The sequence below is a fragment of the Apis laboriosa genome, unplaced genomic scaffold (genome assembly GCF_014066325.1).
Source record: "Apis laboriosa isolate Shangri-la unplaced genomic scaffold, ASM1406632v1 scaffold204_cov149, whole genome shotgun sequence".
NCBI lineage: Eukaryota > Metazoa > Arthropoda > Insecta > Hymenoptera > Apidae > Apis > Apis laboriosa.
In genome coordinates, this window is record NW_025222299.1 from 116,167 (window position 1) to 143,583 (window position 27,417).

General features: G+C 24.8%; 6 protein-coding genes across 14 annotated transcripts in view; 2 read left to right on the forward strand and 4 right to left on the reverse strand.

The window, feature by feature from the left end:
* The window catches only part of LOC122712654, an 80,331-nt gene extending 77,375 nt beyond the window's left edge, over positions 1-2,956 (reverse strand). Inside the window, exon 1 of the mRNA XM_043932462.1 lies at positions 2,182-2,956. The gene's annotated coding sequence lies outside the window, so the exon portion shown is untranslated. The remainder of the gene's footprint in view (positions 1-2,181) is intronic.
* Positions 2,957-3,909: 953 nt separating this feature from the next.
* On the reverse strand, positions 3,910-8,498 carry LOC122712597 (ATP-dependent DNA/RNA helicase DHX36-like). Its single transcript, XM_043932351.1, has 15 exons — positions 8,387-8,498; positions 8,257-8,284; positions 7,412-7,975; positions 7,030-7,219; positions 6,779-6,953; positions 6,542-6,690; positions 6,331-6,463; positions 6,065-6,260; positions 5,698-5,962; positions 5,326-5,618; positions 4,803-5,229; positions 4,519-4,727; positions 4,367-4,449; positions 4,181-4,272; positions 3,910-4,104 (listed from the first exon to the last, which is right to left on the reverse strand). Exons 2-15 carry the CDS (start codon positions 8,276-8,278, stop codon positions 4,008-4,010), a joined length of 2,895 nt encoding a protein of 964 aa, XP_043788286.1. The 5' UTR covers positions 8,279-8,284; positions 8,387-8,498; the 3' UTR covers positions 3,910-4,007.
* A 265-nt stretch (positions 8,499-8,763) lies between these two features.
* On the forward strand, positions 8,764-14,231 carry LOC122712598 (uracil phosphoribosyltransferase homolog). Of its 2 annotated transcripts, none has more exons than XM_043932353.1 (7): positions 8,764-8,973; positions 9,122-9,164; positions 9,572-9,721; positions 9,788-9,932; positions 10,015-10,145; positions 10,460-10,523; positions 13,981-14,231. In XM_043932353.1, exons 1-7 carry the CDS (start codon positions 8,837-8,839, stop codon positions 14,073-14,075), a joined length of 765 nt encoding a protein of 254 aa, XP_043788288.1. In that variant the 5' UTR covers positions 8,764-8,836; the 3' UTR covers positions 14,076-14,231. The 2 variants fall into 2 exon arrangements, with proteins under 2 accessions (XP_043788288.1, XP_043788289.1); XM_043932354.1 differs by having other exon boundaries at positions 9,572-9,694.
* A 452-nt stretch (positions 14,232-14,683) lies between these two features.
* On the reverse strand, positions 14,684-18,985 carry LOC122712629 (SH3 domain-binding glutamic acid-rich protein homolog). Its single transcript, XM_043932427.1, has 5 exons — positions 18,298-18,985; positions 17,225-17,407; positions 16,910-17,056; positions 16,653-16,693; positions 14,684-16,445 (listed from the first exon to the last, which is right to left on the reverse strand). The coding sequence occupies exons 1-5, from the start codon at positions 18,340-18,342 to the stop codon at positions 16,283-16,285; spliced, it is 579 nt and encodes a 192-aa protein (XP_043788362.1). The 5' UTR covers positions 18,343-18,985; the 3' UTR covers positions 14,684-16,282.
* LOC122712690 (60S ribosomal protein L37a) lies at positions 18,951-19,985 on the forward strand. The gene is made up of 3 exons (XM_043932497.1): positions 18,951-19,007; positions 19,534-19,662; positions 19,814-19,985. Exons 1-3 carry the CDS (start codon positions 18,951-18,953, stop codon positions 19,958-19,960), a joined length of 333 nt encoding a protein of 110 aa, XP_043788432.1. The 3' UTR covers positions 19,961-19,985.
* A 1,385-nt stretch (positions 19,986-21,370) lies between these two features.
* LOC122712732 (polypeptide N-acetylgalactosaminyltransferase 5) overlaps positions 21,371-27,417 on the reverse strand; it is a 28,012-nt gene continuing 21,965 nt past the window's right edge. For 7 of the 8 annotated variants that reach the window (XM_043932575.1, XM_043932580.1, XM_043932579.1 and 4 more), the window contains 6 exons: positions 26,581-26,899; positions 25,888-26,065; positions 25,132-25,312; positions 22,968-23,206; positions 22,751-22,885; positions 21,371-22,646 (listed from right to left, as the gene is read on the reverse strand). In XM_043932575.1, coding sequence (XP_043788510.1) covers positions 22,497-22,646; positions 22,751-22,885; positions 22,968-23,206; positions 25,132-25,312; positions 25,888-26,065; positions 26,581-26,899 — 1,202 coding nt within the window. In that variant the 3' untranslated portion in view covers positions 21,371-22,496. Of the gene's footprint in view, positions 22,647-22,750; positions 22,886-22,967; positions 23,207-23,803; positions 23,985-25,131; positions 25,313-25,887; positions 26,066-26,580; positions 26,900-27,417 lie in introns of all 8 variants that reach the window. The other variant, XM_043932574.1, reaches the window with a different exon arrangement.

The following is a 27,417-nucleotide window of genomic DNA, read 5'->3' on the forward strand; positions in this document are numbered from 1 at the left end:
AACACGATTAACCAATCGATAACGAATGAAATTACAACTTTGAATTTTGGTGATCTATAAAATTACAACTTTAAATTTTCGAGTAACGTCTGATAGTTAAAACGGTATTTCGATAAATCTACCTTAACCTTATTTTCTTTAAATTAAAATTAATTAAAAAATCTATTCAAAAAGATCATGAAATTTATTAAATTTTACAAAAAAAACTTGTAATTAAAAATATTATGTAATAATTATATCATAAAATTACATATATTATTTTTTTTATTAAATAATCCAGAAATTTTGTTGTCACTTATTTTTTTCAAACAATATAAATGAATAAATTAAAATAAATTTTTTTAGATTTTTGCTTTTTACAATATTATCTGAATATTTATACTGAATTTACGAATAAATTAATTATCATGCAGTTAATTTTACGAATGGAATGGTAGAAAAAGAAAGAATGTACGCGCGTGCGTGCATACACAGACAAGATAAGAATAGACGAATGACAATGCACCGGGAAAAACTAATTTGGCACGGACAAAGGAAACATAAACAATGCAAATAACTGTTTGTCAAAATCAACCGCCATGTATAACTTAATTTTTCCACTTCCATACCAGTTAATTACTACAAAATCAAATGTGTGAACAGGGTAAAAACACGTACTTATCCTGATTTACTCGATTAGAATACACAAGTTAACCGGTTGGATTTGTTCCAAAGCGAAGTTGTTCCTTTCAACACTACAACTATCCGGTCTAATCGATGTTTTCGAGCATTGGGAATTAAATGTACATTTAATTGAAATAATCATCATTGAAAATACGTATCAGGATTCTCCGATTCAACATCGTCCCTTTTTGTCATTTACATTAATAATATTATTCATTTTGTAAATAGCAACTAAAATTACCTTGCATTCGTGAAGAATAAACTTTCTCGATAAAAAAAAACGAGTCAGTACTCTATATTTAGATGATCTATATTCGAAATTTTTTCTCGTCCAGTTATTCCTGTTTTAAATTCTTTTCCGAATTTCCGAGAAAAGAAATTATATATTCATATATATATATATATATATATATATATATATATATGAACAGAAAATTATAGAAACAACATACAAAAAGATAAAGTGTTGTCAACTCGTAGCAAAGTCTATCATTCCTTGATTAGATACAAAATTAGAAAGTGAACTAATGAACAAAAATAAAATGATAGTAAAAAGTCAGACTATTAACTTATTTTTTTTTTTTTTGATAGAATTTAATTTTTTTAAAAATTTTCAAAATATAAATATTTTTTAAAAAAAAATATTAATACTCAACAATTGTATAATTAAGTATTATTATAAAAATATATTGTTACGATGTTTTTAATATCTACAGTAGGTAAGGTCAGCGTATTGGTGATAAGGTCATTGCAAGAATGACGTACGCGTCCTTCAGTTGTTCGTCCTCGAATGTAAAGGAATTAATTTTTAATGAGAAAATATCTGTTTCGTTGAATCTTGCGTAAAATCCTTACTACGCAACAATATTTTCACAAACACTTCAAAGATTTATTTATATTTTCAATTTAAATTTTAAGAATCTCAATTTAATTTTTCGAAGAATTATTACAGTTTACACAATTACCAAATCATTGGAGTCTATGTTACAAGAATTTCAGAGAAAAATATCGATATCTTCCCGATCATGATCAAGATATTCTCCAACAATAGGGCATTGACATACGAACAACCTTTGAACGAGAAAACACCGGTTGCAGTGAATGACCTTACGCCCTTGATATTCTCGAAACACGTTCTCTCTGTTTGAAACTCACATTTAAAACAAGTACTCACGCGACACGAAAGAGAAAACGAAAATTACCAAACACCGTAAAAGTAATGAAAAAATTAGGTCAGTTCGATGGTATTGCCATAATGCATGGCAACATCTTACGAACAAGAATTCTTAAAATGGCACGGCATATTGCAATGAATGTTGGTATTTTTGAGAATTTCGATTATCGTAAATCGAAGATATTCGAGAATTCGAAATGGCGTCTCGAGATTTGAACATGTCTATCGAGATTCAAGCGAAAGGTTATACTTCTAATTCTACAAATTTTGAGAGAAAGAAAAAAAAAAGAATTTAATGCAGTTTTACAAGCTAATTTTCTAATAAAATATCAGAAACTACTCACGTAAAAAGCACGAAAAATTCCAACGTTTCTCGTTGTTATCGCAGTTTTGATCAAGATAGTCCTCGAGTCCTCAATCACATACAGAATTCGAACAGAATTTCAGTAGGTCTCGAGTTCGATATTGGCCGTAGCCGGTATCTTCGACCTCGTCGTCCTCGGCGTCGTCCTCCTCGTAGCTCCTGTCACACATGCACTGTGCATCGGCCACGAACATGCAGCCATTGCGCGGCACGCAGTCAATGAACCCGCATTGCTTTTCACCCGGAGTCTTTGCTTTTTTTTTGCTTCTTAAAGCTCTGCACGCACTATCGCCGGCCTCTATCCGCGGATCTTCGGTCGCACACTCACGACATATATTCCGGTGGCGGTTTTGCACGAGGAATACTCGACCCTCCCAGTGTCACTGATTCTCTTGCCTCTTCCTGCGCCGTGTCTTCGTTATCTCTTTCTTGCTCTCTCTCTTTCTTATATGTGTATATGTGTTACGCGGGTGCGCACGCGCGTGTTTCACGTCTCTCCTCGCTTTCGCACGTGTATATACGTGTGTATATGTCGCGACGAAAATCCTTCTCTGTCTGTCTTTTATTTTTCTCTCTCCTTCTTCCTACCTTCGTATGGTCGTTCAGTGACCTGCTCTTTCTTTCTTTCTCTAACACCAATACACGCAACTGCGATTTCTCACTAATTTTTCCTTTCTTTTATTACAAATCACGATTCAAGAAAATACAAAATATGAATAATAAATGCCCGCTTAGACACGGGATAAAAGACCGTGGTGTCGTATCACGATCACTCGCACGAACTGACTCGTATCGGAGTCTCGTGTCCCCCCCGAAATTCGACCACTGCTTCGCGACGCGACACTAGCGGCGGTCGGATGCAGACTGAATCGGACGCTACGTGCCTCGCTCGTGTATTGCCAGAACGTCCCTCTCCTAACCACCCTCCCTCTTTTTCACTCGTTCTCTTTCTCTCCCCCCTATTTACTTCTCTTCGCGGTAGCTATCAGCTCGTGCCAGACCCGAGGCTCATTTTTATTTGCGATGCACAAATGGTCAGAATGGAGAAAAGAAATTTATTATTGAAATTGAAAATTTTTTGTCAAACTTCCTTCTTTCATTTGATGTCCATGATTATTGATAGAATCTTACTTAATGATATAAATCATTGATATATAAAATCATAATCTCTGTTAAAAATAATTACATTTCTCAATCTATTATATTTCTTTTATTGCATTTCAAATTCTAATTAAATAAAAAAGATATTTAAGAATAACATATTATATATATTTTAAATAATATTTTAATCATTTTTGATCATATAAAACAATTCATAGTTTTCATTTATAGCATTTTTTCCATAAATCATTAATTTTTGGAAAATTATATATTATATATTGTGTGTGATTGACATGGTACCATTACTTACGTAATAAAATAATTTTATAAATATTAATCGTATTTTTTATATTTGAAAATATCATTAAATATATATCAGTACTAATATGTAATAGTGTAGTACTAATATGTAATATTGTAGTATATTACAGTTATGTAATAGAATTCGAGTGAACATGAAGTCGATTCATCTTTTGATTTTGTTTTCAAAAATTTTATTTTCTGAATATATATTACAAAACTGATATTTTTGATATATCTATTATAACTATAATTAAATTATAGTTTAGTCGATGAATTATTTCATTTGAATGTCTTAGGTATTTATTTAATTCAGACAATGAAAAAGGGCATTAAAAATTCAAGTTACTCTAGCTATTTTAATATATTCTAAAGCAATTATTATCGAAATTCATTATATTGTATTCAAACGTCATCATATATATTATCTTCACAGTTTTGAATATTAGAATTGCAAAATCCCATTTCCTCATCTTTTTGACAAACCAGATCTATAATAGCACTATGATCAACAAATAACATTAATGTTTTTTATAAAAATATATGAAAGAGAAAAAATATTTAAATGTAAAACTTACTTTAATAAATCACCTTCAAAGCTATTCCAACGTACTATTCCTGGATGTGTTATTTTATATTCTAACATATTATTAAATTGTTCTTGTAATTTCTGTAAAAAAAATGCAAAATTCATTAATATAATCAATTCATTAAAATATTATTAAATATTATAAATTTTATATTATAGATGTCTATTTTTATACCTGAATAAGTTGTGCAGTTTGCAAGTCGCATGCAAAGTTTTGACTACTTGCTAAACTAATAAAATAATTTCCTTTTTCTTTTTCTAAAAAAAATTTAAAATATTAATATATATATATTAATTATATATTAATTATATATAAAAATCACATACTTATAGTCATATTTGGAGCAGCAAATAATAAAATTGGTGCAGTAACGCATGTAGTATCATGTAAATATATTGCTGTTGATAATTGCTTTGTAAAATATGTAATAAATGGACTAGGAAACTTCTTAACTTTATCGTTTACACTTGATGGATGTACAGCAACACTTCCATCTTCTGGAGTCCATGCAAGTGTTCCATTTTTTGTAACTCTTCTAAAAAATAATTTAAATTTTGCTATGAGTTTTATTTTTATTAATTATTATTATAATGACTTGAAATACACATACTTAATAATAGCAACATTGGGATACAATCCAGCACATACTATTGCTTTTACTAACATTGTATTTTTAGAATTCTTATTAGCATTACTATCGCTTGGATTTTCTGTTTCCATAAATTTCATTTGAAACAAATGTTGGGCAAACTGAGTTTTCATTTCAGAAAGAAGTTTGAGTGTATTAAAAGAAAGAAAATATTCTCTACAAAAAGAGCTTGCATAACCTCTTTTGTATGCAAGCTCAAATCCTGTTAATGCCTCAGATAATGCAATATGATCACTGAATTGTCCCATATTTAATTCAAGTTTCTTTTGATGTGCTTGATCTTCTTTTCCAAGAGGACAATAAAATGCATCTTTAAAACTAAGACTGGCTGCAATTGCAAAAACTGGCTCTACACATGAAAATAATGCTGCCCATATAATCATTTTTCCTAAAAAAAAAAAATAAAAAAATAAAAAAAAATTTGTATTATAAAGTTATTGATAAAAAATTATATAAAAATATACTTAATATATAAAAACATTACCTGTTCGTGGATCTAATGGTAATTGAGCTAAATGATATCCTAAAGGAGTCAAATGTTCCTCATCATCTAATGCATTTAAAGTTTGAAGTAGATCCAAAGACAAATCTATAGCTTTTGAACTTGGAGGATCCATAACACTAGCCAAAAAAGTTCTAGCTTTTCCTAATTGTAAAATTTTTATTTGCAAAATGACTTCCTCTAAACGCGCCCTTAACATTTCAGGCAATGGATATTGATCTAGTGTCATCTCTCTAGCTTTAGAATACAAATGATAACAAATACCAGGTTTTACTCTAAAAAATATATATCATTAAAGTACATATTTTAAAAAATATTTTAATTTTTTCTTTAAACTTTTTTGAAATATTTTACCTGCCTGCTCTACCTCTTCTCTGTTTAGCATTAGCTAGTGATACCCATTCAGGTTCCAAAGTTTGGATATTTTTTTGAATATCAAATTTACCAAATTTCATTTTTCCACAATCAATAACATATACTACATCTTCAATAGTTATAGAAGTTTCAGCTATAGAAGTAGCAATTATAATTTTTCGAACTCCTTTAGGTGGTTCCTTAAATATGAGTTTTTGATCAATAGTTGGCATACGAGAGTGAAGAGGATAAATAACATAATGACCTATAAAAAATAATTTTTTTAGATTTTCAAATTATAATGAAATCAAACAGTTTATAATAATAATGCGTCACAATTAAATTCATCAAAATTAAATATACTTACTTTGTGAATAGCATCCAGTATCTAACATCATTCTATTTAACTTTGTTATATCCATCATACCAGGAAGGAAAACTAAAATAGCTCCAGGAGCTTTTGTTCTACAAATATGCCTAATTAATTGTTCTATAAGATCAAGAGACATCATTTCACTGTACGGATTCCGTAATTGATCAATCACTTCTCTTGGATACTTTTTCTATAATAAACAAAAACAAAAAAGAAAAATATAAACATAATATATATAATAATAAAAGCAGATTATTTACCTCAGCTATAAGCTGTCGTATGTAAGGATCTAGCACATCATGAAATTCATCTCTTTTTTGTTGTACTTGTTTATATTTTTTTGTATGCTTTCTATAATCTTGAGGCAATGCAGCTGCTGCAGGAAATTTAAATCTAAAATTTAAATTATATTATTTAAGTTATATTGCAATTATAATTTTTATATATTTTTTTAATGATATATAAACTTACTCTGTAAGCATTAAAATATCTTCTAAATAAAATTCTTCCACTGGATAAGTAAAACCTGGAATATGAATCATCGGACAATCATCGTAATATTTTGAAAATCTTTCAGAATTAAGTGTTGCACTCATTAAGAGGATTTTTAAATCAGGTCTCTAAAAAATAATTTTATATATTTAATATAAGAAATATATAAGAAGAAATAATAATAAATTTATTCTGAATCAAGTTATTTTAACATACTTTAGGAATAATTAATTTCAACAAAGCAAGAACAAAATCACTTTCTGTAGATCGTTCATGAATTTCATCTAATATAATATGAGAAAATTCTTTTAAAGCAGGATCACCTTGTAAAAATTGCAATAGCATTCCAGTAGTACAAAATAGTATACTACCTCTCTCTCTTGGCAATATTCTATATATAAAAAAATACAATATAATTTTTCATTTTTTAGATAAATTAATAAAAAAATAAAAAGAAATTAACATACTTCTCAAGTCGAATTTGAAAACCAACAGATTTACCAAGATTTTCTGCTCTTTCAGTTGCTACTCTTTCAGCAACAGATATAGCTGATATCCTTCTAGGTTGAGTACAAATAATCCTTGTAATACTACCATTACCTTCTTCTATTTGTTCATCCAATATAAACTGAGCAACCTGTGTTGTCTTTCCACAACCTAAAATACATCTGTATAATAGCTGTATCTATAATCTATAATAATCCATTTAAAAACATATCAAAATACATAAATACATAATAGAATACATGCATTAAATAAATAAATAGATAACATAAATATAAATAATCTTGTACTTTTTAAAAGGAATTATATTATTTAGAATTAATTTTAAATAAAAAATAAACTTACCAGTTTCTCCACTTATTACAATAACTTGATTTTCTTTAATTAATTCTAATATCTCTGATTTTTTTTTATATGATGGTAACTTTGATCTGACTTTTATCATATCCATATATTTCTGTAAAGATTGTTTTGCCTTATATTCAGCTATTAACTTGGTATCTAATTCAATGTCTCTTTCTAATTTTGATTTAACCATTAAAGCTTTGGCAAGATTTTCTTGTATGTTACCAGATACCATGTTCATGAACTTTCTTTTAAACTGAGAGTCATGAATATGTATATATTTATTTTCCAATGTGCCATATGTAACTTCAGTATATGCATTGTTATATAATTTATCATAATAATCTTTAGAATTTTCTAGTACATTTTTTATTTTTTCTTGAACATGTAAAGGTAATTTAACTCGAGATTCCTTTTGTTTAGCTTTTGCTTTAGCCTTATCTCTATAATAAAGTCCTATCTCTTTTCCAGATAACCAAGGTGGATGTCCTTGTCCTCTACCTCTTGTTCGATTACCACGTTCAAAATGTGATCCACCAGGTTGAGAACTTTCGCCTCTACCTCCTAAATACACATATGTTAAAGATAAAATACAATGAAAATTAAATACAAAAACTTAAAATCATCATTTTTAATATGCAATATTGATAAATATCAAAGCAAAAATCTAACCTAAATATTATTAAATTCTTATGAAATTTGGAAATAATAATTAAATATATTATGTAAATATTATGAATATTATTCAAAAAAGATAAAGTTATACGATATAATTTTAAAACAAAAAATAATTATGTATATATATATATATATATATATTATAATTTTCAAATAATTTTGCTTACCATGTTTACGTCTTGGATGCATTCTTTGCTGAAAAAAATGAAAAGAACCGATAAGAATAAGACATTCTTACTTTAACTAATCATAGATTATTACATTTTGTTTCCTATACAAAAGTTTTCAACTACTTACTTAAATATTGACAAATTCGGCGCTCTATTCGAAAACACTGTATTATCATTTTCACTAAAAATGTCTCTAAAGTTAAACGATTGGTGCATATTATATCCAACCAAGATTTAGCTTATACATTAATTGTTACCTTTTTAATATACAATTAATTTATTACATAAGACCAAAAAAACTTTATTTATTTAAAAAATATTAAAAACTATTTGATGTATGCTTAAATCAGATAGTAACTAAAACTAATGTATAGTTATACTTAGATGGAAAATATGTGAAAGCAATTTTCATCTCTCGAGACTACATTTTTCTCACTAGTATTATTTCTTCATAAAATAAAGTCTCTAGTAAGTTAACACGTAAATGGTTAGACATATCTGCCGATTTCTGTGCATATGTACAGTGAGCTTCGTTTAATTATCCCAAAGAATAGTGCATGCATATAAGAAATCAGACATGGGTAGCACAGAGGTAACACCGGTTCCAAAAAGATTAAGCGAAAGCAATGATATCAATGATATTTATGGCCCAAACTTGAAAATTCTTCCATGTAATAATCAAGTAAAGGAATTACAAACTATATTGCGAGACAAGTAAGTAAATCGACGAAAAAAATTATTAGATTTGGCGTATACAAATATTTTTTTTTAGCATTAAAATGCCGGCATGATGCCGGTGTGTCATTGTGTCATTTGTCTTCAATTAAATAATTTAATGGACACGATGCATCTCCGTTTACAGAAATACCACGAGGAGCGATTTCAAGTTCTATGCCGACCGCCTGGTGAGTTTTATTTTTTATTTAATTATATACTTTGACACATTGTCATGTACTTTTAAAATAATTTTCATTTGTTTAAACTATTTATAATTAAAAATTTATAATTGTAAAGAAAACACATGTTTGATAAAAACTAGAAACTCGATAATATTCATCTTTATTTTACGAATAAACTTTTTCGTCAATCATTGTAAGAATTTCTTTACTCAAAGCTTTATATTTTCATATTGTTATAAGAAAATATTTATTTAAATAAAATTTACTTATATAGTTATTGTGAAAATTAATGAAAATTTTTTTTTCTCTATATTTATTTATATTAATATTCTTTTGAAATGGATAAATCAAAATTGCATTAGATATTATATTTATAATAAAAATATGAAATTAATTAATAAATAAATTTTTAGATAAGGTTGGTGATAGAAGAAAGTTTAAATCAATTACCTTTTTCTAAATGTGTAGTAACTACACCAACTGGTGCCAAATACAATGGTTTGAAATATCAAAAAGGCAATTGTGGAGTTTCTATAGTAAGAAGTGGAGAAGCTATGGAACAAGTATATTATAAATTTGACTAATAATTGAAATTATCAGATATTAATTATTATTTTTTTTTTTTTTAGGGTTTAAGAGACTGTTGTCGTAGTATAAGGATTGGAAAAATATTAGTTGAAAGTGATGCAGACACACATGAAGCCAAAGTAGTTTATGCAAAATTTCCAGATGACATATCTGAAAGAAAAGTTTTATTAATGTATCCAATAATGAGTAGGTGTAATAATTTTAAGTTTTATATTTAATCTTTTCTATTCATTATATTATAAGATCAATGGTTTATTTTAAATGAAAGGTACTGGGAATACTGTGATAAAAGCAATTGCTGTCCTAAAAGAACACAATGTACTTGAAGAAAATATTATTTTATCAAATTTATTTTGTACACCAATTGCAGCTAAATCTCTAGTCACTGCCTTTCCTCAGGTCTGTATGTCTTCTTAAATGTAATTATTTAATAAGATATTTTCTTTTATATCATTAAATCATGAAATTATTTTTTATAATTTTTGTTAAATATTAAATATTATTTATTAAATATTAGATGAAATTTATTTAACAAAAAAAATATTTTAAAGATAAATATTATTTATTTTTTTTTTATATATTATTAATTTTAATCAGTCTTAAATACATAAATTATTTTATTATATATATTATATAATATATGCACTATAATAATAAATCAAAATTAATACATTATATATATATTTTTAATGAAATTATATTTTATTTTACAGATGAAGATTTTAACATCGGAAATTCATAGCATTGCCCCAAATCATTTTGGACAGAAATACTTTGGTACGGATTAATTATATTTTATTAGCATAATATACATATAAATATATATATATATAATATATATATATACATATATCATAAACTAGTATTTATAATAGTTAAAACTAATAGAAAATCAGATGCAGAAGGTAACATGTTTATTTAGATCATAATCATAGGGCATAATACAGTTTATAAAATAATTAATACAGGAAAAAAATAATGATATTCTGTTTATAACATTGTTATTACTAATTTTTATAAATTATTTGATTTAATACATAAAAAATAATTTAAATATTGAACTTGAACACTAAACATCAATTCAAATAATTACATAATTCACAATTCATTATTATGTTTAATTCATTTTCACATTTCATTTTCATTATATTTCTTTTTTCTGATGAATTTCCTAATCTAGAAATATTTTAATTTCTTAAAAAAAAAAAAAAAAAATATGAAAATTAATTAAACATACTTAATATATGTATAGATTTTAGTATAAAAAACTTTATATGCAATTATAAAAACATTGCACATATTAAACAAGCATAATTTTGCATAATATTTAATTTGTTTATTAGTAACTCAAAGAATTTAATAAGTTATTTAATTTTATTTCAGTATTGGTATCTATTATGTTTATAAAAAAAAATATATGTGAAAAATACACACACATATATATATAGTATAAATAATTATGGAATTAAAATATATAAATAAAATATGGAAATAAAGTATCATTTAAAAACTATTAAAAATTTTATATAACTTCAATAATACTGTATTATGTCATAATTTAAAGTTTCATAAAAGCATTTATCTTTATATGTTTTACAAATTTATTTTTATAATATTGCCAAAATACATAAATATATTTAAAATACATATTTTGAAGATTATGGCATTTTTGGAAATATTTTTAACATATGCTTCTCTATTTCCAACTTATTGCAATTCTTAATTAATAAAAAAAAATTTTTGTTTGTTATTTTTAAAAACTTATAAGTACATTGAAAGCATATGATAAATGATTTATTATTCTAATTGCATGTATGTAAATATGTATGTATTTTATTTTCTATTAAAAAAATCTATTTATTTTTTATTCAAAAAATATTCTAAAACTTATATTATAGTTGATATTTGTATTTATAAGATCATGTGAACCTTCTGTAAATTGATTTTCTGTACTTAATGACTGTAAGTAATATATAGATTATTATTCATTACTGCATAATATATCAATTTTTTTCTATTTTTTGTTCTGAATAATGTAAATTTTCAATATTTTCATTTTCAATGAAACAAGTATTTCTATAGTAAAATATTATATTGCATTAAATAATGTGCAACATGTAATAATAATTTATTTTAAGTAACCATTTATTAAGATAATAATTCAGTGAAAAATAATTGTTGTTGTAAAAATTTAACTGTAAAAAAAAGATTAAATTTTAAATATTTTTTTAATTTAATAATTTAGTTTAGCAAAGATGTGAGTTATGCGATGTGAGTTTTCAGAAATTTCATGAACAATTTTGTAAAATTACACAATTACAAAACAAATATTAATTTTTTTTTTTATTTTTTTATATTATTATAAAGTAACATATTAAAGTTACTATAAAGTAACTTATAAAATTTGTAATAATAACATAAATTTATAATGAGCTATAATACTAAAAATCTTATTAAAGAATTATTGGATAATTTCCAATAATTTCATGTAATTGTAACAAAGAGTATAAAATAATGCATAATATTGTCTAAATAATGACACAATTTTTACTTAATAATTAACAGTACAATTTGCATAATTATTTAGCATACATTTTACAAGTGCAAATAGTTATCCTAAGATAAATTTCTTTAAAATAGTTATATAATAATAAATAAGCAAATTATTAAGATACTTTATTTTTAAGTATACATTTTAACTGGATTTAATGAGTATTGCAAAACGTATTTAATATTAATATTATTTATTACTATACTTACTAAGAAATAATATACTTATATATATTGGAAACAAAATCCAATCATGAAATATCAATTAATTAATTTAATCATTTTGTTCTTCAGTTTGTACATAAATAGTATTGTATGCCGAGATAGATGTGTATTTTATTGTAAACATAGTTCATTACAATGAAATTAATGAAATTAATGAAAATAAGACAAAAGTAAAACATTTAATCTATAATGAAACATAATATTTTACATCAAACATGTTTGGCATTAATAATTATTGCATTTCGATTTTTTCTTAATTTTTCGTATAATAATATCAATTGTTGATTCTAATTTTATTTGTTTTAATGCACTAACATAATGTGTGAATAAGTACAAATATTAACATAATATCTAATATAGAAAAAAAATATATAATTTCTTTAAAAACATACATTAAAACGATGTATGACAATGTTACTTACCAATACTAATATTATACATGATTTCATTTTCCATGAATCATATATATGTATAACTAGAATAATTTGTCAAGTAAAGAATCATTTTTACAAAATATATGCAAATATTTGCGAATAATGAAAAATGAAAGTTTTTGAAGCTTATTATTACTTATATTTAATCAAATTTTTTGTGTAATTGCTGAATGGTATCTAGAATTGATGATGCAGCTTTTAAACAATAAGTTTTGTGTTCATATATAATTATTATGTTATCCTTGTATTTTTTTATTTAATTTTTTCTTTATTTTCGTTTGTTCTTCTCTTTTTTTTTCTTTTCTTATTATAAAACATACAAGGTTTAAACTTTGAAATCATTATAATATTAAAAGAATTTACCTTGTAATGTGCCTATAAGAAGAGCTGCATTACATTATCTAGAACTGTGATTTTGAGAACCATATGTGCATTATATTATATTATTTGAGTGTACACAAATGTCTATTATTGCGAACAATATTTGTGCACTTATTATACTGTAAGTTACCTCAGAGTACTTTTCAACATTTAATAGTACTATTTGCATTCGCAATAAATTTATATTAGTGAAAATATATTGTATAATATGTATACTTCAAAAAATATGAATAAAATTTCACAGTAAATACGAATTACCTAACACAATCTAAAATAAATAAACTTTATGAAAAATGATATATGATTTATTTTTTTATTCGTTTATAAATATAAGTACATATATATATACATACATATATATATATATATATATATTACTTTTGCTACTATTTTAAAAACAAATATGATAAGAATAAATGTAATGTTTGTTATTTGTGTAAAATAATATTTTTCTACAGTTGTAATTTTTTTTTTAAATATTAAGAAATTTGATTTAGTTGAATTTAAATAAATTTTGAATTTGTTTAACTATTATTTTTAATATTTTATAAGAAAATGTTTAAAATTTTACTTATTGTAGATAATTATCTTATAGATAGTCTACATAAATATTTCAAAAACACGTTGAAAATTATTGTTTTCAGGCTGTTCTCGTTTCATCGTAGGAGAGACTACAAACGAACAAGAAAAAGATATTGGAAGAATGCGTCATGAACGTTATTTAGATGTTATAGTTTAACTTTATTTCTTAACAAATTTCACTTGACAATAATTATTAGAAAACTTAGAAATATATTTTTCAATAACATTATGCCATACCATTAAAATATTTAGTTAATTTACGATATAATTATAATTATTAGCTAATTCATGCATTAAACTTGAACAATTTATAATTTTTTCCAGATGTATTTCTTAATATAATATTCAAAAATATTTAAAATTGTATATGTTTTATTTTTATTGATATTGTTAAATGGAAATTAAATATTTATTTTCAAAATTAAATTATAATTGTATTCAAAGAATATATATTGTTAAATAGATTTTTGTATAAAATTTATACATAAAAAAATTGCGAAGTATATTAATTTGATAGTTATTAAAAAAAAAAGAATATATAAGATAATATAAAGTAAAATTGAAATTTACTTACCAAAAAACATTCCTAGAATGTAGAAAATCAATTTAAAATTTTTTAAATTTTAGATTAGTAACAAAATACTCTACAAAAAATTTATAAGTGTTAGTATTTTATAAAATATGTATATAGTGCAATTATAGATGAAAAATGCTCTATATACAAAATTATTTAGACAAACTTTTTAAACTTCTATTATAATATTTATTAGTAAATTTTTATATGTATGTAACAATGTATGTGATTGACATGATTTATATATATCATGTATAATGAATATTGTTCTTGTAAATATATATTTCCAATACATAATGTTAAAATTTATTAACTGTGATACTCTTGTCCAACACCTATTGCTCATGAATATATATAAATATTATTCTATGTATAAGAATGTGATGGACATTTTCCGCATGTGTAAAGCTTTTCAATTTTTTTTCTAATTTAATTTTAATAATATATATTTGATATTTAAAAGCCACAATACATTATATTAAAATTAGTCAGGCTTTTTATCTCGCACATATATAATATAATGAATTTCATACATCTTTTCTTCTTATCTATCTTATTATAAAATTTGCATAAAGCTTCGAATTTGTTCGTGATTAATACCCGTCTATTATGTGATCAGTAAATAAATATATCATAAAACAAATTATGAATATATAATGATGTATAATTAAATATATATAATTCATATCAATTTTTATAGAATTGTAAATAGGCCTTCGAAAACGAGTTTAAAATCGTTCATATTTCATTAATTTTTATCCCATAAGTAAATATTTCCAGCATGAGAAAAAATAAATTAGTTAGCTATGGAACATTTATAAAAATTAGGTTATAAATATAATATATTGTAATCTTGATAGATATATATCACATAGAACTAAAAAATTTCATATTAGTCCTAATTTTCCAGAAAGTAATTATTCAAAATTTAGTATAGAGGAAAATTATTTTAGGATGTATTTCACCATAAAGAATCGTTGGTGCGTATAATATCGATACAAACTATTATAACTAATATTGTGTCGTCTTTTATAGGAATTGCATTCTATGCAAAACTGAGTGTTGTACTGTCCGAACTTATTATAAAATAATAAGATGCCATTATTGTACAAAATCAAATAAACAATGATAAAATTTAAAATTGATATAAATGGAAATAATGTTTTTTAGTATAAATGGTAAATGATTTGTAGTTTGGATCACTGACAAATACACAAGAATACTTAATAAATTCGTATAAACAATTTAATGTAATTATAAAATGATTATTAAATAATAAATTTGAAATTAAAATAAAAATAATTTTATAAATAGGATGTATGTATCTACCTAAAATTTATTGTTAATTTTTAACAAATAATAGAACAAAAAAAGGTATTCTCAATACTGAAAATGTATTACTCCTAGCACATTATTAGAATTGTGTTTAAAAAATAAAGAATTAAATTACAATATAAATAATGTAAAATATCAGTATAAGAAATTAAAAAATTTATATTATCTACTGATATGAAAAAGGATAAAATTCATTATTTTCTAGTCAGACCTATAAAAAATCTGATGGTGAAAACATACTTGATTTCAAATATAAAATATTTCTATAAAAGTATCGCTTTGTTTATACTGTTTGTTCAATACATTTTCTGCAAAGCAGAAATCTTATTTTGGCAGTACTTTCACTCAGCCTTAAAAATATGATAAATATAGCTTTTATAAAATATCCTTATCAGTGGAAAATTAAGGATGTCAAAGAAATATAAAATATCCCACAATCATATGGATTTATTCTTCTATTCTTCTTTTTCTTGATCATCAGATTTTTCTTCATTTTTTTCAACATTTTCTTCTGTATGTTCTGCAGATTCTTCAGTATTTGTTCCACCATCATGTTCTATAGATTTAGATTCATCTGACTGTACATTTTCACTTGGTAAAGTTGTCCTTTTTTCAACACTAAGATAAAAAGTAATAAAAATAAATAAATAAAATAAAATAAATTTTATTTTCAAGGCAATTTTTTTATATAAATAAAATGATTTAATGATTTAATATATAACAAGCATATATTTACAGTAATAGTAATAATTATTCAATCTATATGATTAATCACAAAATTATGCAATCTACATAATATATATTTCTATGTTCTATAGAACTTACCTTTCTGCCTCTACTGCAGTTGCTTCTTTATCTGTAGAGGGCTAAAATAAACATGTAGTAGTTAATACAGACAAGTTACAAATTTAGTGCCAAGGACAAAACACCGGCAAATAAACATAACTAAGATGATTATAAATCAAATTCTTCGAAGTAAAGTTAAAAAAAAACATACTACATATAATGATATAAGTATATATAATATATAAAATAACATTTAACATTTTCTATGAAATTTCCAGATAATTAATAATGTCTACCTCTCGACTTGTAGTATTTCCATTTTCTTGAATTTCCTTACTTTGATTTAAATCAAGTACATTTTCTTTTGCACTAACAGGTGGTGCTACTTTTAAAAATTCTTCCAATTCATCTATTTCATTTGCCAAATCAAAATCTTCATAATCCTATAGAATGATTCATTATAAGTATTTATAGTTTAAATAAAAGTCATTTAAAAATTTTTTATTTAAAGTTCAAAAATCATAAAAATTTTATACAAACATTTAAAATATTATCCTTTATTATTATTATCATGAAATTATAAGGTTCAGAATTTGTATAATAATAATTACCCCGCAATATTCTTCTTCATTAAATATTTGTGGAGGTAATGGATATTTACTTTCTCTCGCGATACTATTAGTTTGCATAAATTCTTTTTCCATTTCTTTCCCTGGTTCCGTTATATCAATTGTTTCGTATTCTACATTTTTGCTATCTAATATCATTAATACTCGTTGTTGTCTTTTTTTTACCTAAAAAAAAAAATGAATTCAATATATTTATACTTTATTATCTAATTATCTAATCTTAAATATATCTAATCTTAAATATATTGTTATTTAATAAGAGATAAAGTTTCGAAACTTGATAAACAAGTTACGATTATTTCATGTTCTGGTGCAATATAAAGCAACGTATCGATTCGAACAAAACATATGCCGTTATGATCATATCAATGATTATTAATAATAAAATTTAGTTTAAAACTATTAAAAATATAGCTGAAAACTACTAAAAAATAGATTGAATAAAAAATCAAACAAAAAAAGTTTAAAAACATAATATAATAAGTATTCGTTATAATGAAAAATATAAACACTAATCAAAAAGTTCGATTATTCAAAATCTGAAACTATCATTCATAAATATTTTTTCATTTGTTAAATTAATTCATAAATTCATTTTCATTTTTTATTCTTCACATTTTCATTGTTATATATGCATAAATTTTTGTAAGTTCGATATAATGTAAGCTATATTATTCACTTGATACTATTTTGTTAATTGAATCTAACATACGTTTTTCTGATATCAAATGTATCTAACCAGAAGAAAATTGCATTTTGATAGACGCGTAGTATGAATCATTTCAATCGATAAACTGCATCGCATGTCACATTCAATAAAAATCTCTAATAAATGACAGTGTCCGATTATTAATTGACATTTCGATCGTGAAGTTTATTCAGTGTAATCCGATATAACGTAGACGTGAAATATCGTTAGAATTCAGGTGCCCGGTAAATCTGGCATTCAAGTCACATACATACACAAATTCACATACACACACACATTCTCTCTTCTTTTTTGTTCCTAGCTCTCGAATAAAATATTTTTATATTCTTTAGTTTTTCGCACTCACTTCTTTGTTTCCGCTGATGCCCGATATGTAGATTTTAACGACCATCGTTAGTCGGTGCTTTCGTTACTAATTGACACTCTCACACTTTTGTTCGATATGTGCCACGATTAGCGGTTTCACGAAGTGATAAACGATCAGTGAATCACTATAGGCTATTAGTTCACAGATCACCAACGGTGAGCAACACTGATTTAACACGCACGGGATAGTCTGGGATCCACTAGCTACGTCATTTCAGGCCGGTTTTCGAGAGTTCTCATGCACGTTTGCACAACTTATCCTTTTTTCTGCAACCACGATCGAACTGAGATAACAGAAATCTCTATACCAACATAACTTGATCGAAATGTAACGGTTCCGTATTGAGGTCAACTGCGCAACTACCTGTCCGTGAAAATTTTTTGATTAGAATAAGATTGCATATTCGCCGTACTTGTATATCCTCGTATTAAATAAATGTTTTTAATATAACTGTGGTTTATAATTTAATTTCGATGATAGATTTAAATGTTTTATGCAATAATAAAGCAGAATATAATGTTTATTTAATTACGCGAGAACAAATTCGTTTATTATCTTCTAATGCACAATTTAAATTCGCGCTTTTCATGAATGCGCCATTTCATTGTGATTTCCGGTGATTGAAACGCGCAATGAATATTGGACTTCATAGTGCTTTCTTCTTTTCCGGTTCTATTGGAACGTATCCCGTATTTCTGCAAAATGGTAAAGATTGTTATTCAGAAATATTTTATAAATCTTATTGAAATACTGATAAAATTAAATGTATTAAATATTGAAAAGTATCATTAATAAAGTATTTATATTATGATATTTATTTATTGAAAATAATAATTTGTATAAAAATAGTGATTTTTAAAAATATTTTGTTTGCATTTTCGCATTAAATTAATCATTATGAAGTTTAAATTATAAAATTTTTAATCATTGTGCAATAAAAATTAATTAATACGATATATTTAATTTGTTTTATGATAAAAATTTATTACGAAAATTAATATAAAGAATTAAATTTAACCTATTTATATCAAATGAATACTTTGTAATTTAAAAAAATATATATCTTTACAATATCTAATTATCAAAATTTCATATCAGTAATCAATATTTGTTTTATTATTATGATTATTATAATTTACAGACATGTTTATGTATACTAGATTATAAAAAATAGAATTATTTAATTTATAAAATATACTTACTTTTATTCATTAGGCAAAACGCACGAAGAAGGTTGGAATCACTGGTAAATATGGTACTCGATATGGTGCCTCCCTTAGAAAAATGGTCAAAAAAATGGAAATTACTCAGCATAGTAAATATACTTGCACATTTTGTGGCAAGGTATTAATTAATTTTATATTTATAAATTTTATATCTTTATGTATGAAAATATATTTCGTTAAAATATATCATAATTATTATATAAGTATATTTTAATAAAAATCATTAAATATATTTTTTTATATGTAAATTTTATTTTTTTTTGCGATAGGATGCTATGAAACGAAGTGTTGTGGGTATTTGGTCTTGCAAACGATGCAAAAGAACTGTTGCTGGAGGTGCATGGGTATATTCGACAACAGCTGCTGCTTCTGTTAGATCTGCAGTAAGAAGATTACGTGAAGTTAAAGAACAGTAAATAAATTTAATGAATTTCATATAAATATTTAGTCTATTTTATTTTACCTTTTCTAATAATTTATAAAATATTAATGAATTAAAATTTAAAAAAATGAAAATTATTTATGTATTATGTATTATATATATATGATAAAGAAATAGTAAACAAAAAAATTCATTTTTATTAGATTTAATAGATTCATGACAATTTAATACATGATACATAAGACTTAAATTTTTATTAATATAAGAGTAGGATTTTCATATTATTTATTAGAAAGAATTATTTAGAAATTACTTTTGAGGCACATCAAAACTATGATACATGTACTTATACTTACATATTTTCTGTTCTATAATATATATTAAATTTTACAATGAATTCATAATCTTATAATTTTTTAATGAGACTTTTTTTTATAAAAATGAATATATTATCTTTATTAAATTAATTAATGCTTTAAAAAATATGGAATTTTTTAGAAAACTATTAATCAGATTAAATATTATATATATATATATTAAACTTAATGGAACATATGTAGAGTACTTTATTGTCTTTAAAGTTATTTATTTCAATGTTTAATTCTCATAAATAATAGAAAATGTAGACTTTTTTATTTAAGGAATATATACACTTGCCATACATTGCATATAAATTTATATGCAATAAATTTAGAAATAAATTTCATGAATTTGAATATCTATGCCAATAAGTAATCTTTAATGTTTTAATGTAATTCTTACAATTATTTTCATTAATATAATTTTTATAAATAATTCTAAATATTAGCCTAAAATGAAATAAAATAAAAATAATAAAACATAGTAGTAGTTTACATATGATTCATTCACATACAATTCGTTGAATAAGTTATAAGATTAAAAATTGTTTACAATTATAGATTTTATCTTTTTCTATATTTTGTGCACTTGAATTTAACTAAATTTTATCAATTCAAATAACTAACAAATTATCTACAAATTCTGCTAGTATAATTAAACATATATTCAAATAATATATTGATTTAATAAAAATCAACTCCTATACAAAAATAAATACTATTGTCTTGTACAAATAATTAAATATATAATTAAGCTGTAAATGATAATTTGTTGCACCATCACCATTCTTTCATATAACATAAGATTGAGTATATTCTTTGATATTAAAGTTCCTAAATTGAAAATTTCTTAGTGTCATATATTTTAAATATTATAAATGTAGTTTAATGTTTTCTCATTTAAAGTTACAGAATTAGTTAATTTCTTCTCAAATTTGAGAAAGTATAACTATTAGTTATTATTTTTCAGAAATGTTATTTTATCTTGTTGACTATGTTCATTTTTTTTTTTCTGAAATATGAAAGATATTTAATTTTAGTTTATAGTAATGTAAGGGAAGGGCGCCAGAATCTGATAACAATTATTACATTATATAATTATTTTTACATTAGTTACAGGAAATTGTTTCCATAGTTTCTTATTTAACAAGGATATTGCACTCTATATTTTCGGCACGCTTCAAATGTGTAAAAAGCAAAAAGGGCCTGAATCTATGAAGAATTATAACTATATAAGATATTAGGAATATCATAAAAATATTTAGCTTTTTTTTTGTTAAGAAAATACGGAAGACATTTTTTGTCTTGAATTTAAGAAAATATTTAAAATATAACAGTACAGTGAATAACAGTCGATAGTTTTCTTATATTCTTAAACGATATTTCGTTAATCTCATATTGCTATGGCGAATTCAGGTATAAGTACATTCATCCATTTAAACGAATAAAAAGAAAACTAATAACAACTAAATCATATGAACGAGATGCAACAAGGAACTGTTAGAAATATCAGTATAAAAAGATTCAGTGCTCTTCCCTAATTGCTACAAAAATTGTACAATACAAGTTCTAAATCGTAATCAATAATGTCACAATAATACCACTTGCAATTCAACATTCACTCTCTGTAGTAATGTATCATTTATGCCATTAATATATCTGTGTTTCAGTGCACTGATATATCTTCCAGTCATCCAGCATTGCACTCATCCCATATTATCAAATATGTCTCTTTTTTTTGTATTAACAATTATTTATTTATAACAGTGGTCTGATATGCTTTTCTCTTTACTGTTTACTTTAAAAAAAAAAATAAAAAAAGAATAATGTTCACATACGTCTCTTTTCGTATCACTTGTACGCACGCACAATTGGAATAGTTTTTTTCTTTTAACACTTGTGCATTATTAATCAAGGCATACCATGAAAAATGGCAGTAAATACACAATACTGCTAGTAACAGTAAATAAATCCTATGTAACTAAAAAGCATTAACTTCAATCTCTCAGTTTCTCGTTTACGATCACTATTAACTCCGCTGATATTTATAAGTCGACAAAACATGATACTGTATTGTTTTTACGGAGTATAATACTAGTCTTTTCCTTGGTTCCTCAAAATACGGAAGTTTTTTGAATATCAGTTCTTGAATTAATATTAAATAGATCAACAAGTATTACATATAAATGTTGCACTTAGAAACACCTCATATTAGCTGGCTTGCCATTTGAATTTACTACGCATGGTCCATTTTTGACCGATGTTATGCGGATCACAAGGTGCTAAAACAGGTTGCATTGCATCGTTCGAACGAGGTTTCGACAAACAGTGTCCTGTATTAGTGTGTTTGATCATCTTTGTCTACAAACAAATATATATTATATTACTACTATTTTTACTACTATTTTTATTATTATTATTATTATTACTTTATGAAAATTATTTTTAAATTATTTATGTTATACCTCTTCATTATAAACCCATGCTTGATTTCCACCCATACCATGACATCGTACTATTTTGACAGGACCTTGGGGACTAGCTGCATCAAGGCACATATCATCAGACATAATTTGCTGTCGTTTAGTATAAGCAAACACCTAATTGAAATAAAAAATTATATTTTATTAATTAAAGAATTTAATATTTAATGAAAATTAAAAATAATTTAATTACACTAACTTGATTACCACCCAATCCATGACAATAACTAATTCCAACATTTTCACCTGTTCTTCTACCCATTGTATCCAAACAAGTTTGTGTGTCAACATTTTGTACATCACCCAAATAATAATAATCCAGTGGCATTGGAGATTCAGGATAAATATTTTCCAAGTACCATCTAAAGCTTTTACATTTAAGACGTTCTCTTAACTTAATTCTTTCAGATACATCTCCAACAGCTACATTTCGAGCTCCTATAAATAAAATAATAAAATAAATAATTTTGATTAATATAATTAAAATTAAATTTAAAATTTTTAAAATGCAAAATGTGATTATATGAATATTCTCTGAAAGAAGGGTGTCAAAAGTTTGTGCTAAAGTAAATACATTGCCATGTGTGGTGTACTAATGCTATAATATGCTTGCTGTTGAAAATAATTGTGCTATTACATCAATCTTTCATAACATATTAATTTTGAAGGAGGAAATCTTGTTCAAAATACAATGTATTAAAATTTAAATTGAATATATTTTCATCATATTTTTTATTTATTTTTTTTATTAACCTTCTTTCTTGAGATTTTGCCTTAAAAAAGAACAAAAAAAAAAAACTTATTTATTATTTTCCTAATATTAACGGGTATCTGATATATACGCATAGCTAGTGATTAGCTGCTGTTAAGCTAAGTTAAATGCAACTTATAAAAGCGTACCAATTATCCGATAGAAAAAAGAACATGCGAGATAAGATAAAGTAAACCAAACAGGAAATACATAAAAAAGTATTTAAGAATTTAGCGATATTGCAGTCTATATTCTCTTTCCAGAAATGCTGGTGTTAGTGCTACCTGGATTAATGTTGTAATAGAAGTACTTCCATTGGTCCAACCAGACCTCTGCGAGTCGCGCATTGTTGTGGTTCACTATCTTGCTGGTACCACCAGGGAATGTATATGGTGTTGACTTACGGAATACATGACCGACGTGCGAGCACGTTGCGATTTCCAATGTCCCACCACACATCCATATCTAACCAACTCAGTTCTGTTAGTATGTTAGCAATTACAAATGGTAATTTATAACAAAAAAAAAAAAAAAAAAAAAAAAAAAAAANAAAAAAAAAAAAAAAAAAAAAAAGAAAAAAAAACAAAAAGAGCTAATATATTTGAAGTTTGATCAGATGGGCGCTCGTTCTTCTCTCTTGGTACCTATAATATTATCATAAAATGTATCAACAAAGAAGCAAGCAAATTCATTTTGTTAGTCGGCTGGATGGATGAGTGGTTAAGACTATACCAAAGTATATTGAAATACAAAGAAATCAATTGTATTCCTGCAAATCAAATTTTATGGCTAAATGTAACTAAAATATCAATATCTCTCTCTCCCTTTCTCTCTTTGTTTCACATACATACACACAAGAAGAAAAAATTTAGATAAAAATATATAATATCAATAGTAATTACGATACATTTACATACATAGATATAGACATGTACATAGACATGTTAATATAAAATTTGATAATATAAATGTAAAAAAGAAAATTTGGTTAATATTATACTAATAAACACGCTTAAGATTAATTTTAGAGTCAAATATAAATAAACTACATATAGCTATGGGTTAATTTTAAACATATAAATTGTTACGCGATGCTACTAACTAAATGAATAAGAATATTTATTCTAAATTAATACTTGAACAATTTTTTCATTTAAAACTAAATAAAAAAAAAGTGTGCTATAATATAACAGTCTTACATTTATAATATTATAGCATTTGTCGTATCAGATACCCGTTAAGATATTTGTATTGTCTTATTTTTGAATTAAATTATATATACTAACAATATGTAAACGAATTTCACATTAAGTTTACTATAATAGCAAACATCAAACTTATAATTATTCTTTATCTTTTCTATTTAAAATCTCTTAAAATAATTATATTTTTTCGTATTAAAAGATTAACAAAAAAATAAAAAAAGAACAAAAGAAAGGCACACTTTTCTATAACAAATTTTAAACACAGAAAAAGTTTCTTTTTATGGAACTAACAGCATTAGTGAAGATTGACTATCGAGTAATTAGCGTTATTATTTGATGTTATCTATTAATTGGTTGATAATTAAGAAAAAAGTATACAAAAGAAATGATACACGCTGTTATCTAACCTGGATTCATGGCATAGTAAAAATCTCTCCACTCATCCATCCAGACTTCGGCCACCCTAGCCGCATTGTGTAGAACTACTTTGCTGACACCACCAGGGAATGTATACGGACTCTTGTCTCGGAACACATGTCCAACATGAGAACATGGACTGATTTCTAACGTCCCACCGCATTGCCATACCTACAAGGTACTTATGACTTCACAAACGAAGATTACAATAACCATTATCTAAACCCTCTATATTTTGGAATTATAAATTTAAAATATTTCACAATAATTAAAAACAAACGTGCGATAAATCATATAATTAACACTAGAATCAAAATCTTTGAATATTTGATTTTTAAAATTCTAGTATTAATTATCAAATTAAGTTTTACTATTAAAGAATTAAATACATAGAGAGAATTTCAAACAACTACATAAATATAGATATAATAATAATAAATATAAATATAAATATAGAAAAAGTTTTTTTTTGTGGAATTAACAGCATTAGAGAAAAAAAATTAGCTAAAAAAAGCAAATAAAAAAAATTTATACATAAATATCTTTATTTTTATTATCGAAGCGATAAATATTTCCGAATCACCTGGAAAATTTTCAATCAGTATAATCTATATTAAAAAAAAATTGAATATATATATAAATATTTCATGTTCAATATTCTTTTTACTTGGCCGCGTTTCCTAACTTCATTTTCATTTAAATAGACTGACCGCATAAAGTAAATACTGTCATCGATCAATACTCACCCGGAAGCTCATTTCGAGGTTTTCACCGCCCCAAATATCCATGCCCTCGTCGTATGCTCCCAATTCGTAAAAATACTCTTTGTCAATAGAAAATAATCCGCCAGCCATTGTTGGTGTTCTTAGAGGAGCTGTCCTATCTCCTAATCTTCTGTCCATTTCTCTTTGCGCCACTCTATACCTGAAAGTTTATAGAACTTCATATTAATAATTCAATGGATATAATATCTATCATTAGAGAAATTCAACACATAATAAAATTTTAATGATTGAAAAAAAAATATCATAGTGTTATAAATAATCATAAGTGCATAAACTTTATAAAATATGATGTTAATAATATTGATGCATAATAGATTATTCCATTCAAAAATAATGATGCATCCATCATATGCATTTCTGAAAATAAATTAATTACTTTTTAAAAAATTAGGAAAATAATATTATCCAGTAATAATAATAAATAATAAATAATAGCATATAAAAAATTAAAAAATATTTCATATTAATGTATGTTTAATATTTTACTTTAATTATTTTTCTTTTCTATTCATAATTTAATTAAGTGTTTTTATAATCAATAATTTAAATATTTATTAATGAATTAAATTATAACGCAGATTACTTCAAAGATTACTTTATATATTAAACCTCAAAAGATATAATCTCTTAAAGAATCAATTCACCGATTCTTACCATCTAAAATTCAGTTTCCAATTGAAACCACCCCACGTCATATCGCTGGCTGGAATATACTCGAAAGTATCGTCGCTAATCACATCAATGATGGGACAGACAACAGTGGTTCTGTCTTCAGCGATTCTAGACAACAAAGGTTCCAGCCAACCCTCTGTGCATTCGCAATGAGCGTCCAAAAACGTTATAACTTGTCCCTTCACATGTTTCGCCCCAAGCAGTCTGGCTCTGATTAGACCCGATCTCTTCTCAGTACGGTATACATATGTAGGGACTGGTAACGTTTTTACATAGTCCTCCAGGTCTTGCTTCAAGTGATCTGCGGATCGAGTGCATTGTGTGAGCAAAAAGGCGTGGAGAAGTGAAAGTGACGTTGACCACATTGCCAATAGTTTTTCGATTGAATTCATTGAATAATAAAACATTATTGCCGCAATTGGAACTGGTTGACTTGATAAAAGGTACGTAGGATTCTATATTTTCCTATTACTTTTACAATATAGAAATAAGAAAAGAAATTTTGACTTGAATATTTATTGAGAGTGACTATAAGATTTTGATATTGGAGATGTTTGAAAGAAGAGTGTGTTTGAAAGAAGATGCACGATCATTCAAGCTTTTGGATGGATCGAATGTCCTAAAAATATCTGCGAGATTTCTCTAAATTGAATGAAAGAAATTGTAAATAGAAAAATGTGAAAATTACAATCTATTAAAAAAAAAAAATGCTCAAGGAATTATTAAGTCAGATTTTGAGCAATTATTGTATAAAGATAGTATATAATAGAGTAGTTTTATGTTTTATATTTAAAAATTATTTTCAATATGTTCAATTCA